This window comes from Anguilla rostrata, chromosome 3 (genome assembly GCF_018555375.3).
Source record: "Anguilla rostrata isolate EN2019 chromosome 3, ASM1855537v3, whole genome shotgun sequence".
NCBI lineage: Eukaryota > Metazoa > Chordata > Actinopteri > Anguilliformes > Anguillidae > Anguilla > Anguilla rostrata.
Window position 1 is genome coordinate 64,123,246 of NC_057935.1, and position 17,921 is coordinate 64,141,166.

Genomic DNA, 17,921 nt, shown 5'->3' on the forward strand with positions numbered 1-17,921 from the left:
GTTAAAAAAATAAAAATAAAAAGAATTAAAGTGTGGAGTGACACTGTCCTGTGTGTACCGGTCAGTGGGTGTGTGGGGGATGTTGAGGAGAGGAGAGCCTGATTCTGGACCAGGCTACTTCCATGCAGCCTGTGAGGGCTCGCCGCAAATGATATCCTTTATTTTAAATTGGAGGCTGAGGCTTCTTATAGCCGGAGATGTAAGCTGGTTTGATTGATTCGCCAGGCGAGGTGCAGAAGTGTTCACGCTTCTGACAAAAATGTATTTCCCCAAACGCATTCGTTTTTTTGAGCCGAAGGAAGAAAGGAAGAAAAGAAAAAGGTGGGGGGGGGGGGAACAAAAGAATATACGCACGCGGAGCATCAAGCAAGCCGGTATATGTGTACGGATGAATGCATCGAGGAGCCGATCGCTCAGAAATGAGCGCCGAGTTTGAGAGGGGGAACGGATAGAGGGATTTTTTTTTCCGTGGTGCTCCAGTGCTGGGAAGCCTGGACCTCCATTTGAAGGGTCGCACAGAAATAGCTGCCATTCTGCTCCTGCACAGAGCCACTGAGAGATTACACTGCCAGCTGCCACTCCAGGGACTGCTTTGTCTGTAAGCACATTTTTTCTTCTCTTCTTTCTTTTTTTTTTTCTTTTCTTTTTTTTTTTTACTATTTAACTGTACTATTCTTTCGGCTGGTTATGTATTAAGTTGGGTTTAATTCAGTCAGCTTCAGGTGTTACCTAATCTCATGTACTTCACTCTATAGGGGGGGGGGGGGGTGGTTGGAAGGAATCTTATGCCTCTCAAACTCCTCCACCACTTTCCACTCTCAGAAACAATACCAGGGAGTTGTCATTCCCCTGTGTTTTGCTTTGGTTTCCTCAGTCCCTGACAGATACTTGTTCATACCTTGACAAATGCAGATAAACTTTTATCTGGGGCCTGCCATAAATACATTTTTTGCTTTTGAACTTTCCATGACCTTCAGGGGTGGGGGGGGGGGTTTCCATAAATTCAACAGTTGGTGCCCCAGCCCTCAAATAAATAAATAAAAACATTGACATTTTCTTTATCTCCTTCAGAATGTAGGTCTCTATTCATGTTGCATATTACAAGTGCGGAAGTATAACCTTCAAATGGGCAACATGAACATCTTCTTTTGATCTGTGCTGCTGTATGGAGGAAAAAAGAAAAAGGAGTAAAAAAATAAATAAAAAAATGTTCAAGAGGGCATTCAACATAGCACGGTAGAGCATTGGACGTATGCTGTTGCAGCTTGATTAGATGCATTCTGACTTGGTTAAGACCTCAAACCCCGCACTCATTGTCATGCAAAGCGTTCTTTTTTTTCTGTGGCTGTTGAAGAGTTCCGCACCATCCCAGTTGAAGGTCGGGCGTCCTCCGGTCCTCCAGCTCTGGCTTTACGGTCTCCGTTCTGCCCTCTCTCCTCCTTCAGCTTCGAGACACTAAGTCAGCCGACCAGAAGACAACGCTGCTCCACTTTCTGGCAGAAAAATGCGACGAGAAGCACCCCGAGATCCTGAAGTTTCCCGAGGAACTGGAGCACGTGGAGAACGCCAGCAAAGGTGAGTGGGTGACTGCACCCCCCCCGCACACGACTTCTGCACCATGCGGGACCCTCAAATACGACGGGCCCTGCTGCACAGTTTTGCCAAGACAACTTACGGGGTGAAAGTGAATTTAAAAGTCCCCAGCGGCCTTTCACTGCCCAGCCCATGTGCTGTAATTACCTGTGTTCAGAGCGAATAAAGAGTTCAGCAAACTTACTTTGGGATGAGTCATATTATTAGAGAGTCTGCTGTGGGCGCAGTGCAGAAATATGGCAGAACCGCACATATAAAGAACAAAAAAAACAAAAAAAAAAACTCGTATTTTAGTGGGGTTTTTTTTTCTTTCCGAGCAGTAGTTTCAACAAGGGGGCAGTATTTCCATCCTGCAGTAAATACCGCTGGAAACGATACGCGTTCGCTAGGCATTGCGGGAAGACTCCCATCAAACCCGCAATTTGCTCCTCGGCTGTAATCTTCTGACGATTAAGCTTCGCCTGCGCCGTGGCCCTGCAGTTTGTCTTTTTTGTGGGACGTGTTTGTAGTGGGAGCTCCCATTACGGAGGAGATCAAGTCGGTTTCTAATTCTACTAATTTAACGACCCCATTAACAGTAGTTTTGTTGTTTGCTTTGGGAAACGGGAAGTTTTCACATCACAAAATACCGCCATATTTTCGCGGTATTTCGCTCGGTTTTTAAATCAGATCTAATTGTGAGGACGATATTTTTGTCGTTTTGTCGTTATTGGTCAGATTTTTTTTTATCCCACACGCTCACAAACTTTTCGACATCTCACTGGTTTGACCTTGGGGGTGTTTTCTCTCTGTTTCCCTTAATTTTACCAGCCAGGTTCCCTCTCCAGTTTATGAGAGGCATTTGACAAATCTTTTATTGGTTTTCTCTCATGGCCCGGTCTTAAAAACCTGAGCATTGAGGGGTTTTTCCAGTTTACAGCATTTTTTTTTTTGACCATCCAATGTTTTATAGAGCAACCCAAGAGATTAGAACTAACAAGGTTGGGGAACTTTAATTAGTGCCGTTGCATCAGGTGGAATGAAACTTCTTAACAGTCAGGGGGCCCGGAGTCAAGCGCTGCACCACACATAAATCTCACGTCGTCCTGCTCCGGGTGCGAGGCCTGGTATTTAGGGCCGGCGGTGTCTCGCATAGTTTCAGGGGTCAGCGGATGAATTTTAATGAAGCACAGGGGACATATCTATGCTCCAGGATGGGCATGAGGAAACGTTTATGGTACCGGTGGGAGGAACCGCGCTCAGGGTAAGGCCAGCAGTTTTACTGTACGGCGGTGAATTTCCTGGCCTTGCGTTGGACGTGGTGGTGGTGCAGTTTTAGGGTGCTGCAGCGTGTGCCATTGCAGTCGACTTCGGACACCGGTCAGGCATCTACAGAACCACTGTGTCCTCCGGTAGCGTTAGCCCTGCTTCTTTGCCTGTCTCTGTTACAAAGCGTGTTCAATGCAGTTCATCCTCATAAATGACTTGGGTGTGTAGTTAACATCATTGCATTCAATTTTCCTCTCTAATCTAATCTGTTTGCCTGAAATAAACTTGTGTGCGACCGAATCGATTGATGATATATGTAATATATGTAAATGATGTTATTTACATGTAAATGTATTCATCAACATCAATGTAAAGTTCAAAATACTAATTCGTTCCTAGCTTAAAATCACGGAGTGTGCCGCCGCCGGAGGCTGGGGTTCCCGCTGTAGACATGGCTGTTGCTTGACCTGTCGATAGGCTCATTCCATTCAGGAAGTGTTTGGATCAGGCCCTCTGGGGTTCATTACTTTGTTAGCTACATAATTGCTTACTTAATCTCGTTTAACTGATTACGTTCAGGTTGAAGGCACCACATATTGTTCCCGCGCATTCTGCTACTTATGACTGAAAGGGGGAAAAAAAGAAGAAAAAAAAAAGGCAAGCGTCAAAGTGTTCCTGTGTTGTGAAGGAAGAAGGCAGTATATGTGTAAACCGTGAATTTAGCTAAGTGTTGTGAACTCTGTCATTTCCGTTACAGTCGAATGGTCCTACACAGGCGCTAATTAATTGCATCAGCTACATGGCTGGTTGAGTCAATACTCTGACATAAATGAATATGCATAGCGCGGATATGAAAAGGCCAGTCGCTGAGCCTTTAAAGGGAATGAAGACGCTCTGAAGCTAAACTCCGTTGCGCGCGAGTTAGCAGACACCGGGATGCTGATTCCGTTTTTTTTATTTCTTTTTTTTTTTTAAACGAGCTGGGAGACCGGCGACCTTCGTAGGAACAGCCTGCGAGGAAGCCGCGGTCCGGGCGCCAGCGGGCTTATTGTAGCTTCCCGAGCCACAGGTGCCCCAGCCGCGATCGGGAGTGTGACTCAGCCACTTAAAAAGCCCTGTGAAGTGCTTTGTGTTAAATGTATTTTTCATGTGCGCTCAGCCTCTCCTCGTACCGCGGCAGCGGAGGGACTCCTGTTGTCACCCGGGCCTCATGTTTTATTCCATTGTGTTTTTTTTTCTTTTCCGCTCCTGTTTAAGCACGTTTGCGCGGCTCGGAGCTTCCGCCATCGAGCTTCCGAAAGCCGGTCTGGTCGGCCCTCTCTCCCGAGCGGCGGGCCTGGTTCCCGCTCGGCGCCGGGCTGGGGAGGCTCTGGCGCTCATGTAGCGAAAACCCGGATGAATAATTTACCGCTACCCGTGTTGGGTCTCCTGTCAGGTAAATCGGCAGAAGGAGCCCATGAATATCCTGCTGCCTTTTACCTGGAACGCTGCTCATCCTAATCCTGAGCAGTATTTAGATGTTGTCCGAAAATGTGCTCTCTCTCTTTCTTTTTTTTTTTCTTCCTCCAATCACATTATTGACCTTTTCTGGCTAGTGCCGATTGGATTGTAGAAATATTTTGTCTCTGTATGCTGGTATTTTACCTCAACATTAGCATTTTGGGCATTTAGCAGACGCTCTCACACAGAACGACTTACGCAGGCGGCTTTTTTTCGCACACAATCCGTTTGTGCAGCGGGGTATTTACTTAACCGGCTCGGGATAAGTGCCTCGCTCAGGGGTACAGCAGCAGGCCCACACCTGGGAATCAAGCCTGCAACCTTGGAATTGCAATTCCCTTACCGCCAAGCTACAGCGCCGCCGCCGCTACACCGCGCTTCCCTTTCTCCGTCCGCCTCCTCCGTCTGAGCCGCAGAAATGGCTGAGCGCGCTGAGGAATCGGAATGACGGAGGGGGGGGAGGTGGGGCACTGCTGTCCTCCGGGCTGGCCCGTTTGAAGGAGCCCTCAGACTGGCTGGGCGGGGTGGGGAGATAGGAGGTACCCCAACGCGAGCCCCGAAATGGGGTCTCGTTATTTCACTGTGGAACGTTGGGACTGAGAGGGCCGCCGTTCTCGTTGTTGTAGGGGGCGGGGGCATTGTGTCACGAGTGGATTCTTCGGGAGTTTTTTCTCCTTTTTTTTTTGGTGTGGGTGGGGGTGGGGGGGGGGGGGCAGGGTGATTCTGCTTGTTGCACCAATACCCCCAGGGCATACGCGCAGTCGACACACTTTGACTGAGCCGCACGGCCCAGCGGAACATTCCGGAGCGCGACGCGCGCTAACGCACCTGATTGAAACGTGTAATCAGTCCCCGGCCCTGGCTGATTGGCTCAGAGAAGCCTGGCGTTCTTCAGCTGCGCTCTTGATTGCCCCGGCACTCAGGAGAGCGAGCCACTCCAGCCGTTCTTAACCTCTGGATCTTTACGGAGAGAACGCGACGCCGCCGGAGAGCTTAAAAGTCCTTCTTCCGTGGGTTTTACTGCAGACCGGCCTGCCTTAATCACTTTATATTGCATTACACCCACTGCTTTCCCCATGTTAATTGCCTCGTATCATTTCCATGTAATGTTATTGCCCGCCTATTACCATGACAAATCCAAATTGAAAAGAAAGTTAATTGCTAATCAATAATAACTAGATTATTTCACAGTCCACTCTTGAGTCGAGTTCTTTGGCGTACGTTTGAAATCTTTCATGCGAGCGTCTGAGCAACCCCCTTTAACCCCTTTTTCATATGTAATTAAGTTTCCTCGTTTAATATGGGTATGACAGTATTCGACTTGGGGCTGAGCACGTCCCATTCCCACCCTAATGTGAAATGCTAAGCGCAGCCACGTTCACGCGTGAACCCCACTGCCAACTAGGGAGAGTGTGGGCGACCTCGGTCCTCCTCCAAAAAACGTGGTGTCGCCAGCTGCTTCTTCTCACACCGCAGTCTACAGCTAAGCTCGCGCATGGCTGACTCATGCGCGGCTTTGACACGCAGTCCGCGGGGCACCCGAATGTCCAGCAGGGGTCACTAGGTATCGATTTAAACAGACTGAGTCCTCCGGTAACCTGGGGGACACAACTGGCAAATTTGCGACGCCATATGGAGCTCCTGGCCGCAGTCGGCACTGGCACGGTCCAGAATCAATCTGAGGCCGTGGGGCTCGTCCCGGCACCACGGCGTGGTGATACATTTCCATTCTGATGTGATTTATTTTTGAACTTATGTTCCATTTTGTATGAAACAAGAACCCGCCTCCCTACAGTACAGCGATGAAAGAAGCAGGAGATTTGGAGTTTTGACCCGATATGTGAGCGAGCCACTCGGGTTTGTCAAACTGCAGCACGTTATGAACGCGTGTCTTACAGCTTCTGCGAACCGGCCGGCCGCTCGGGGGTCTGAGGAGGAGAGAGTTAACATTCCACCTGCGGGCAGAGATCAGGGACACCTACAATCCCCCACCCCACCCCCACCCCCACCCCACCCCACCCAGGCCCAAACACCAGTCCCAGATATCAGATATACGAGCGCTCTGCGGGCTCTGCTTTCCCAGTCATTACAGCCCACTGTGTCAAGGCCTCTCCTAATTAGACCCAGCAGGGAGGGTGCGGGGAGGGTGCGGGGAGTGTGCGGGGAGGGAGGCCAGGGTAGAGGAGTTCTGCTGAGTCTCAAGGAAGGCCTGGTGCTGGGAGAGCAGCCATGAAATCGGGGAGACATCGCTCTTGCCTCCTCACTCCTTCATTTATCCTTTCTTTTATTTCCTGTCACTGTCTCACTCCTTGGCCCTTCCCTCCCTGAAACAGACTAGACAGGAAGTGGCATTCCCCGCCGTGCCATTTTGTCACAGTTGTCACTCCACCCCCCCCCCCCCCCCCAGCCTCCCGTAGTATGAGATGTAGTTGGGGGGTGTAGGTGGGAGGGGGGGGGTTTGGGTGAAAGCGAGAGACGCACCGTAAAGTGGGATGGCTCAGTTCGATTTCATGGGTACCCAGCAAAAACCTGGCATCGTCTTCTCCCAGAGGAGACGGTTGAAAACTGCTCATAATCTCCAATTTGAATGCTGGTGGCCAGCGCCGCACGCTAACTGAAATTGCATCAGACATAAAATCCATACATTAGTGGTATATGATGTATTACAGGATAGTGCAGACCCGGTGGGATGTGGTACAGGCCAAGTGAATAGCTAATACTACTCATAATGAACAACCTGGAATTTCTTTCAAACGAATTTCCATCTTTCTCTCCACATGAATAAAACAGATGTACCCAGTACGTGTTCTCACACAAATATATATACTAGTGTAGTTCATGAACAGGTTGTAAAATTAAAAGTAGCAGTACTAATCTTAGAATTTTTAGGCACCAACACACATACACACACACGGTTCCCCTGCATCAAAATACTTCAATCATGGTAAGTAATTGTGCTGGGTGATTGTACACATATGAGGAGAGAGGAAGTCTATTTTGGGCAACAGAATGACTCAGGTGTTGATTATTTGCTGTCGGGAGCATGTAAGCAGTTCTTTGTGTAGTCCACGCCACCTCGCCTCACGACCAACGGCTAACCAGAAAACCTCAGGAGTGATTTTTCTCAGCCATTTCCATGGTGACCGGGGTCTGAATTCCAGACGTCTTTATGATCTTGAGGCGAAATGTTAACGACACCGGAATTGGCCGCTTGCTTAGAACCGGTCGTTTGTATTCATTAATACTCCCCAAAAAAAGGCATTTGAGGTGTGATGTTGTTTTGTCTCTTTATCCACCGTAGAATGGGAGATTGCAGGAGTGATTGCGCTGTATGATGTTACTCAGTTATTCAGTGGGTGTGATTTAGCTGTGCGTTCGCAGGTAAAGCAGAGGTTATGATTAGCAGGGGCTGAGCGGCCGAGCCGCGATTCAGTTTGAAACATTAGCAGTTTTAAGGCGAGCCTCATCTGTAGGCCCGAACTGCAAATCGATGAGGCTCTTTTCAGCTCATTTATTTTTTGCCCAGGACTGCCGGCGTTGCCCGAGTGTACTTGCTGACACGCAGCTTCAGAAACAAGCGCTCGACTTATGCAGAAGCAGAAAGCGGCCCTGAATCTCCGTGGCCATGTTTAATTTAAACCGCTGCACCCACTTCCCCCGAAGACATTGCTTTCCCTCCTCTTTTTTTAATGTTATTTGGGATAAAAATGCCCATCCAGGGGTTGTGAACTACATCCAGAAATGTATTTACTAAAACAGTACACCCTCGGTGGCAAGCACTCTGCCCTTCAGCTGTGGGTTTACACTCAAACCCGTCTCTGGAGTTTAGAATTACCAGGTTATTCCTGCAGTGCTTCTGCAGACCTGAGATACTGTACAGTATTAAGCTTTCGAAATCCTGAAGTGCCCTGTCAGAGTATTGTCTTCTGCTTGCATCTCTGTTAGTTTACAAAATGGGTTCCAGGTGTTTAATCTGTTGGTTTCTTAAAAAAAAAAAAAAAAAAAAGATGCAACAAAGAATGTTCTTATTAATATTCATTTTCATTATGAGCTAATTTTGGCACAAAAAAGTGTAATACAGTACTGATTTGTATGAACTGGAGCCTGGGGTTGGGGCATCGGCGTCATTAAAAGCCGTTGGTTGTGGTCGCGGCAGAAAAGTTTCCTCGCTCTGGCGGGGGACTCCTCGGACGTCCCGTGCAGCGTCTGCCTGAGACAGCATGTTCTCTGCCTGACCGTTCTGGGGGGCGGGGATGGCTCCTCGGACGTCCTGTGCAACATCTGCCTGAGACGGCGTGTTCTCCGCCTGACCGTTCTGGGGGGGGGCTCTGGAGGTCCCCAGCGTCCTGCCTGAGACAGCGTGTTCTCGACTGACGTTAGTGGGATTTCCTCGGAGCGTCCAATGCAGCGTCGCCTGAGACAGCGGTTCTCCGCCTGACCGTTCTTAGGGGCAGGCTGGCCCTCGGACGTCCCTGCAGATCTGCCTGAGATGGGTTTCTCCGCCTGGCCGTTCATTGGGGGAGTAGTCCCCAGCGCTGCCTCCTGCCACGGCGCGGGTGCAGAACGTTCTGAAATGATAATTAAAGATTGGCGATTTCCCTCAGGTAGACGGAGTGCAGGGAGAGATCAGGAGATCGCCGTAATGTATCAGCGAGCGCAAACGCGCTGAAAATATATACGTCGTTAGTTAAGCTTTAAATGGGGTCAGGCTGAGCACCGCTGACGGCGCTCTGTTCCCTGTCTGATGTGGGGGCGTCGGAATCACAACCCGAGGGATATTAGCCAATCAAATTTCAGCACTGTTCCTTCTCATTGCTCGAGGGACCGTTATGGCATTCCTATTTTCATGAGGATGATTAAATTGGTATATATATATACATAGTGCATATATATATATATATATATATATATATATATATACTAACTGAGCACCTCCCTTGAGCAGATTTCTTTTTGTATAACAGCATGTAATACATGTTATAACCAGACTATCATTATATTACCTTTTTTTTTTTTTTTTTTACAGTCTCACCTTTAACATCAAGCTGATGTGTGTTTGTCCCCTTGAATTTCATTGTATTCTTGTGCAGTCTAAGAGCACTTTGCGTGCAAACTCTCTGCTTTCGTAACCCTGCCCGGCGACCGGAGGTGACAGAGGCCTGGGCGTGCTGTCATTGGCTAATTCCCCCCCCCCCCTTGTAAAATCTCCATAAATGATGAGCGTGACGCTTGTTGACAATGTGAGCCGGGCCCTGTGCGGTGATTCCACTCAATCAAGGCCCGCGGTGACGGTCCGTCTTGAGAATAGGAGGAAAGAGGAAATATGGCACAAATGTTCTCATAAATCTGTTTCATGTAAGGCATCGCCAAGGGCAAAGTAGTTTGGAGTCTCTGTGAAGGAAAGGGGAGCGAGAGAGAGAGAGAGGGGGAGAGAGAGGGAGAAGAAAGTTGAACTGAAAGGATATTAACGCCGTCGTGAGTATATCCATTATCCGCCCTCGTCCAAGGCCGCTACATCATAATGATATGCTGCAACCCAACACCCATTTCCCATCGCAGCGCAGGGTGCCCGGGGGCCTCCGGGCCATTTTACAGCCCTAAGGTATAAAGGGAAAACAGCCAACCAGCGAGCCAGCAGCAAGTCTTTTAATTGATTCATGCGTCTGTTTACTTGCTTGTCGGCTTGTCCGTTCAAAGAAAGAGCGAGTTGCGTTCGTAAATGCCAAGGCCCAGTTGGCTTCGGTGGGTCTTTTTATGTTTCAGTTTCATTTGATTTGATGAGTTTCACAGAGTTAAAATGTGATTGTGTCTTTTTTGCTCAGTTATTTTGCTCTGCGGGGCGAAGGAAGGCTTGGTGTGATTACTTAATTGCTTGTAAATTTGGATGAAGTTACCCTGCGGTTGAGGACCGCGGAATTACTGTTACAAGAATTAGCTGATAGAACGAGCATCGCAGACCTCGGGTGACTCCAGCAGGGAAAAAACATTTTGTACCATTTCGTATTGTGATCTTTGCTCTTCCTCTGCTGGGTATGTTCAGTTCTGGAGATGGCGTCTGTAGTCACACCTGTGACCTGTCACCTGTCCCTTGAAGACTCCCTGCGTCAGGGGCGCACAGCAAGGGTCGATCCGTTTCAGGATTTTGTGTTAACCTCTGCTCTTAATTATTTACTTTAGCTTAATTATATCTTGAGGTGACATTTCTGTAAGCACCAGCTACAGCCGTAGCCTGCAAGCGTACCCAAAAGATTTTACTGTGCTCAAGTACAGGAGTCAACCAGCCTAGTTTACAGAGCAGTCCGAAAACTACCGCAAAGCTAATTGGTTGGAACAAAAAACCGGCACACAGACCTACCCTCCAGGACCGGAGTTCTGTAAGACCTCCCTGCCCTAAGGAATTTGTGAATGATAATGGCACAGATCGCCATGCACTTACATTGCCAAATTGGATTAACATTTGCTAGTCTTGGCACAGGCTTCGTATTAATAGTGTTATCATATCCAGACGTTGTTTTATGAATCCGACGTGTTGGATGTTGGATTTTGCGGATTTGAAAGGTGACTTCAGCCTGCATCTCTCTCTTAGCCACCCCCTCGCCCCCCCCCCCCCCTCTTTTTTGGTGTGCTCTACTTCTGCCCTGAAATTTTCCAGCTGTCACACCTGAAGAATATATTCTCCTCTCAGATCAATCCATGGAGATGTGCCCTACATTCCTTTCAATCTGTTTTTTTTGTTAAAGAAATGTCCCCTTATCTCTGCTTCACATACATGCATGCAAAATATGCCTGGATTAAGAACCTGTAGGCTCCGGTTATTGAGGTCTTTGCACCAAAGGGGATTTTTTTGTGGCTTAAATTAAAGGCAAATAAAATGTAATAAATTGGCAAAGTGTCTCTCCTCCTGCACACGGCAATAAAAGTTGATCTTGACGAAATGAAAAATAAAAAATAAAAAATCCAAATGTCAATCAAATTCAGTAGCTCAAAAGTTGCAAATGCTGGAGAGAGGTTTGTAGTAAGTTTCATAAAAAGGCAAAAGTTTTTTTTTTTTTTTTTGGTGAGGCGGGGGGGAGGAGGGGGGAGGGGGTGGTGGCTGGGGGAGCTTGACATCTTCCTGATCTTGGCTACCGTGGTTTGGAAACATCTGAAAAAAATAGACATATTTAGGACATACCATGAGGAATTATTTATTTCTCAAAGAAACCTCTGAGATGATGCTCTCTCCAGTTACGTTTGTTCCTTCCTTCCTTTCTTCTGAAAGCCAAAAAAAATAAAAATCTGAGCCTATTGACCCTGGCTGACAGCTCGTATAATGCAAGATGTACAGTAATCAATTTTCCTAAGTAACGAATATGCGAAAGTTGGCTACAAGTTCATAAAAAAGACTGTATTTGAGGGAAATGTCATGCACAGCTTTATTAATCCATACATGCGTAGAGCCTTAGGGTTTATTTATTAGCATATAGTATAATGCTACGAGATACTAGTCCGTATCCCTTACATTTATTGACGGTTGTATTTTTTAAAATTCTTCTATTCTGCAGCAATGTTTGTGGGTCGTGTTTTGGTTTTCAATGTTTTCATTTAACCTCTTGAGGATTCCTGTCAAAACCTGTTGCAGACTTCAGACAGATGGGGATGGATGGTACCTTATAGCAGGGGCCAGATTGTATTTCTTGATGGTTAGGGTTCAGCATAATTGCCTTGTAAATTCCCAGAGCAATGTGCTTTGAATCCAGCTCCCAGTGACGTTATAAAACCTTTTGCTGCACTCCATTAGAATTGATTGTTGGCTGTGTGTGTGTGCATGCGTGTGTGATGTGTGTACATGTGAACTTCTGGACTGAGCAGTTGCTGAAATTGAAGTTGGCATCTTTTTTGTGTGTTTTAAAAAAAATACTTTTACTCATTTTCATGAATTTTGTGTTTGCGTCCTTCAAATTACAGGGGATAAATTGGACTGGAATTATTAGAAAAAAATATCTATAGCTAACTGAAACTCCTGACTATATGCAACAATAAGCATTTTATCTTCCGATACAGATCTGCAGGCAACACAGTATTTCTGTTGCTCTCACTGGCATTTAATATTAACAAGAGAATGTACAATAATTGAATAACTGAATTAAAAAATTCATTACATTCCTTTGCAAGTATAACTTTGAATGAGATGAGCTAAGAACCATATTGCTCATTCTTGGACCCACATTGTCGGTCCATTCTTTCAGATTCTTGATTCTCCGTGTCAAGGCATTTCAAGTGACTCTCTGCATTTTAGTCCCAAGGTTTTGGACAACACTTCTAACAAGTATCCATGGAGACGTTGAACACAATATCTAAAAGGAATTCTTCCCCGAAGAAGAAACATGGGTGTCATCTTACATCTGTATAATGTGGTTAACAAACGCGGCGTTTCTGTCGCGGCTAACAAGCTGGAGATGCCTGCTCCCCGAATTCACCACGGATAGGTAATAAAGGGTGTAGCGGCGCAAAAAGGAAATTATCGCGTAATAAGCTTTAAAACATAAAACAGGAGATGAAATACTTATAATTGCATAAATTAGATGAGGCGCCTGTCCTTCCTTCTCACGTTGGGATTATTAAAGGGCGTGATGGATGGCCGACCCTTCGCCCGTTTTTATTACTTTTCGTTCAGTTGCACTGTGAGGAATCGCTTCCCGGCTGAAATGGCCGGTGGGAATTGGTTTAGGAAAGTGCGTTGCGGGGCGGGCCTGCGTTGGAAGGGACGCGCGCGCGAAGGGCTGTTTTGCAGGCAGCGCTGGACGGGCTCCGTGGTCTTCGGCAGGTGTCACGTGACGAGCGCTGGGCCGTAGCTTTAGCATACACACAGCTCTGCTGCAGGCGGACTAGCCTACCTGTGATCACAGGACATGGAGGAGCTTCTCTTTCCTTTACGATACATGTATATAGCAGACACTTATATATTTCAGCGTACTGGCCAGTGTCATGGAGAGTAATGTTGTGAAAATACGTACGGACTTCTTCCACTTGCTAATTTGGGTCTCCCCCTCATGCGTGCACGACAGTGGAAACTATTTAAAATCTTTTTTAAAAAGATAAAATAAATTTCATGTTGAAACGCCTGCTCTACGACTGAATTAAAAAATGTATGCCGCTATGAAGCTGAGACTATGCACTCAAATGCACTCGTATAGTTTCGTTCGTCTCTGGTTATATTAGAAACGGCCACCTGTTACTAGCTGTCAAATCATACTGTGCACTAGTCTGCTTCTAATAAGCAAAAAGGGGAACGGCTCAAGATATTTTATATTTGGAGTGTTATTTCATCCGTTCCTTTTCGTCGTTTGTTGTGCATGGTGAGTTCAGTTTTGGGGTGGGGTTGGAGAAACAGTGTTTGTCACAAAATTTGAAAAATATGATTTATTTAAAAGTATTTACTATTTAACTATATACCATACAATTAAAGTCACATCTTAATAATCCTCATTGCCATCCATCTGTTAGTAGTAATGTCCAGGGGCTAAGCTGTATGGCTTTTGAGACTTATGGCCACTGAAAAAAATTATGATGGAGTGATATATGTGCCGTTGGTACCCACTGAGTAGTGAGTAATAGTTGATGACATGTAGCGTGATGTGTTGTAATTCTTTGTAAATGTGAAAAAAGCTGTGATGTAAAAGAGCATGTGCGACTCTTGTCTTTTTATATGGGTCCATGCAAAGACCGTGTGCGCCAATTTACGAAATGAGGTTGCTGGGGGAGCAATTTGTCACCGACTTTTCAACGGTGTATTATCCCATGAATTATTACAGAAACACTTTACTGCGAGAAACTGCGTGCGGAATACTTGCCACGCGACCTCAATTTGATGCTTACGCCGAGCGCACTTACCGAAATCGTCCATATCTCAACATTTTGTTATATCTGAGCAAACTATCTATGATTTATAGCGTGCAGATGTATTCAGACTGAACGCGTTTCAGCAAGTCTGTTTGATTTAGCGCCTTCACCTTCAGCATGTGTTTTGAACACCTCGCAACCGTGTCACGGACACATTTCCTGGCCTGCGATAATCACGAGGAGTTATTAAGTGTTGTACACAGTTAGAGATTTATTTAAACCCAAGATGGCCATTGGCCCTTGTCGCATCTTAGATGACACAAGTAAGGAATTGATTGATTAATGCTGTCTTCACATTTCGAGAGGAAGATCAATAGTGCATTATAAAGCAACTGTGGAGAAATCCGTTAAATCTAAGGATCAACATTATCCTTGTAATCTAAACAGACATTCTTACTGCATAACGATTTTGTTTACCAAATTTCAAGCGGATTGGCGGAAATGAATAGTCTGTGTTTTAGGAGTTTTATAGCTTATTCGAGATTGACGCTAAACCATGTGACTTATGCTGTTTGTTATTATTGGAGTCTTGTCAAGGAGGGCGATACTATCACAGTTTTTTGTCTTTAAAATATTTTCCTAGGCCCTTCTTTTCTTCCTTAGAGCCTTGAAAATTGGACAGCTGAAAACTACATGACTGTAACATGAATAATTTATTTTTTACTCTCACTGCATGCCTGTTTGAGCTTTGTTTTATTTAACTTTTTAACGATAGCTAAAAAATGTGTAGTGCATTGTGTTTCCAAAAGTGAAGGCGGTGAGACTATGGTAAGAGAAAGATGGAAAGATATTAATCTAGAGGATCAAGGTGTGGCCAGGCTGTAGAACGTGTTGATGGCTGATCAGACCCAAAGTATAATTTAATTCAGTCGTCTTTCTATATCATGCAAATGTCAGCAATGTTAGAAGTGGTATTAGTGTTTTATTTTGGAATGGAATGGGAATGTATTGGCACTAGTCTGTATAGCAGTAGTGTATATTTAAGGGTATATTAAAAGAAAGACCTAAAACAAATATGTGAAATATGTGAGCTTGGTGAAGTGTTTTAATGAAATGACAAACGCCGCCATCAGGGTGGGTGGGATGTGGGGGGGAGGGGGGGGGGGTCTGACACAGAAAGACAAATGCTTCTGTCGCATCCTACGGACGCGTCCTCGCCAATCCCGGAATTAAGCTTTCAAATGTCAGAACTTTCTAGTCCTGATGAAATACTGATGAAAAAAAATAATAATGTGGAATGCACTGAACGCCCAGCTTCTCAGCGTCAATCAAACTGCGTCTTTTTTTTTCGGTCTGATTAATACGTTTTTTATGCGTTAATCATCAGATGCCTTTGTTCCCCAGCGGTAAACTGAGGTCAGCGATTCCCGAACGCATCCTTCTTTTGTCGTTTATTTACAAGGGTAATTGCAGTGGCTGTGAATGAGATTGACAGAGCCATACCTGTGTCACCCAAGGCTCTTGGTGTATGTTCTGGAGTAGCTCTGACAGCCACTGTAGCATCTTAAGGCCAGGATTCCTTTTGATGCCTTTGGCCATTCTGCACAGGATTGTGTAGGCAAAATTAATCACCGTGTTTAACGGGCTGCCCAACTGATTTAAAGACATGACTGTTGCAAGGTTCGGCGGAGTAGGTTAACTTACCTCTGGCATAAACAACCGAGCCTTTAAAAAAGAAAGAATTACTTTGAGTTGGCATTTTAAGACAATGAAGAGCCAGGCATCATCTGGAAAGTTCCATCCAAACTGTTACACACGAGTGCACCTTGTGTGTGTGTGTGTGTATGGTATGTTTGTGTGCCTGCACATGTATGCGTGTGTGTGTGTGTATATGTGTGCGTGCGCACGTGCGTGTTTACATGCATGCATGTGTGTGTGTGTGTGTGTATGGTATGTTCGTGTGCGTGCACATGTGTGTGTGTGTATATGTGTGCGTGCGCATGTGCGTGTTTGCATGCGTGTGTGTGTGTGTGTGTGTGTGTGACAGTGTGTGTCCTCCACTATTAAAACGGAAGCATAGACAGAAATTCAAGGCGGTCGGATCTCAGTGAAGGTGAATGAAGGGCTTTACCTCTCTTCTGTCAGGTAACCTTGTTCTGTCACTAAGCACAAATCATCAGTCATTACCTTTAATCAAACATTAGTCATGGCAGCAGATGCACTTGATTCCCTCCAGAAGCCGAGGACAGGATGTTTTTGGAGTGATTGGGGGGTGGCCTCGTGCACAGATATTCTCAGGTTGATTCAGCTTGAAGTTCAGACTGATTCCTCAAATCAGGATGCCCTGTCAGGTAATGGAAGCCTGGGTCAGGAGAGCAGGAGTGATGTGTGTGTGGGGGGGGGGGGGGGGGCCTGTCTGTCTGCCTTTCATGCCCCCAGAAGAGTGATGTGAGCCCCCCACCTCTCTCTCCTGTTGGACATACATACTGAGAGACAGGCAGGCCTCCTGTTCCCTCCTCCTACCCTTAACTCTTGTTGAGTTTCTGCTTTAAGCTGGAGCCCGTATGTGGGGGCGGAGAGAGAGAGAGAGAGACACACCAGAGGCATGCCGAAAACGTGGCTGCCCTGGTTACCGGGCCAGCTCCCCTCTGACAGCGCGCGCGTGTGTGAGAGCTGACAATTCCGCTGGAAACGAGAGTAATGCCGTTTGCCAGCCTGAGAACACGGCCTGTCACAGCTGACCACTTCTGCCGGGCGCTGTTTGACTGACTGGGCCGGACAAGCTACATTTTCACTTTTAAAATGGATTTGTTTCTTTCTCCTCCGAACCAGCATTTCACACTATAACTTTCAGAAGGGCTGGCAACACTGCAGAGACAGCTTATAAGGAATGATAAACTTCATATGGGCTCACTGTCTCACTGTGTGTGTGTGCCTACAGTACTTTAAATGGAAGTCATGCTGGTCCCACAAGACCACGCTGATGTGCTTAATTTTCCTCTTCAGAAAAAGAAAGGAAATGCAAAATATTTCTTTGTTTTAAATAGGGGTGGATCTAAATGTGCCAAAGCTGTCAGAAAACCTGCAGGTTCTTAAAGCAGGGCTGGATTTACATCTGCGCCCTGTGCTCCTTCTCCGAGTCTTTTGAATGTCTGCAGCCGGCAGACAACCAGTGTTTGAATCGGATCCTTCGCTTGATGTGACAAAACTCAGAGAAGCGTTGTCTGGGGGCCAACTAGAGACTGGAAAATGAAAGGAAAACAAAATAAACAGATAAACAAGGATGATGTATCTTTGAATGGCTTGCTCGACTGAATCATTTCCCCGTTGAACTCTACCAGATTTATTTATAAACTGAACCTGGGGCCTTAGGGGGGGTGGAGGGGGTGGTTTAAAAAGAGGATATCAGAAGTTTTGATGGTGTAGGCACTGCGGGACGGCCTCCCTGCGTTCCGCGCGTCCTTGATCGTCCTCCTTTCGGGGGAGCGAGGCTGACGACGGCTGTAAACAGGACGCGCCGCTCGCCGTGGCGCCCGACGCAGAGCTCGCCGCGCGAAGCCGCACCTTTGGGTCCGCGGCGTCGCTTTTAAAAGCGCGGCGCGTTAGCCTCGCTGCGAGAAACAGTGAAAAGAATGAAGGCGTCGCGCCCGTCTGTCTCCGCTTCCCGTCGGCTGAACGAGGCGTCTTACGGGGGTCGGGGACGCTCGCTGGCATCGCTTGCCGCTTTCGCGGGCCAAGTGGCCCCCCCCGAAGTAGTG

General features: G+C 46.6%; 1 protein-coding gene across 1 annotated transcript in view; it reads left to right on the forward strand.

Moving 5' to 3' along the window:
• The window catches only part of diaph2 (diaphanous-related formin 2), a 446,422-nt gene that overhangs the window by 295,159 nt on the left and 133,342 nt on the right, over positions 1 to 17,921 (forward strand). The window contains 1 exon segment of the mRNA XM_064329326.1: positions 1,446 to 1,575. Within this exon segment, the coding sequence (XP_064185396.1) occupies positions 1,446 to 1,575 (130 nt within the window).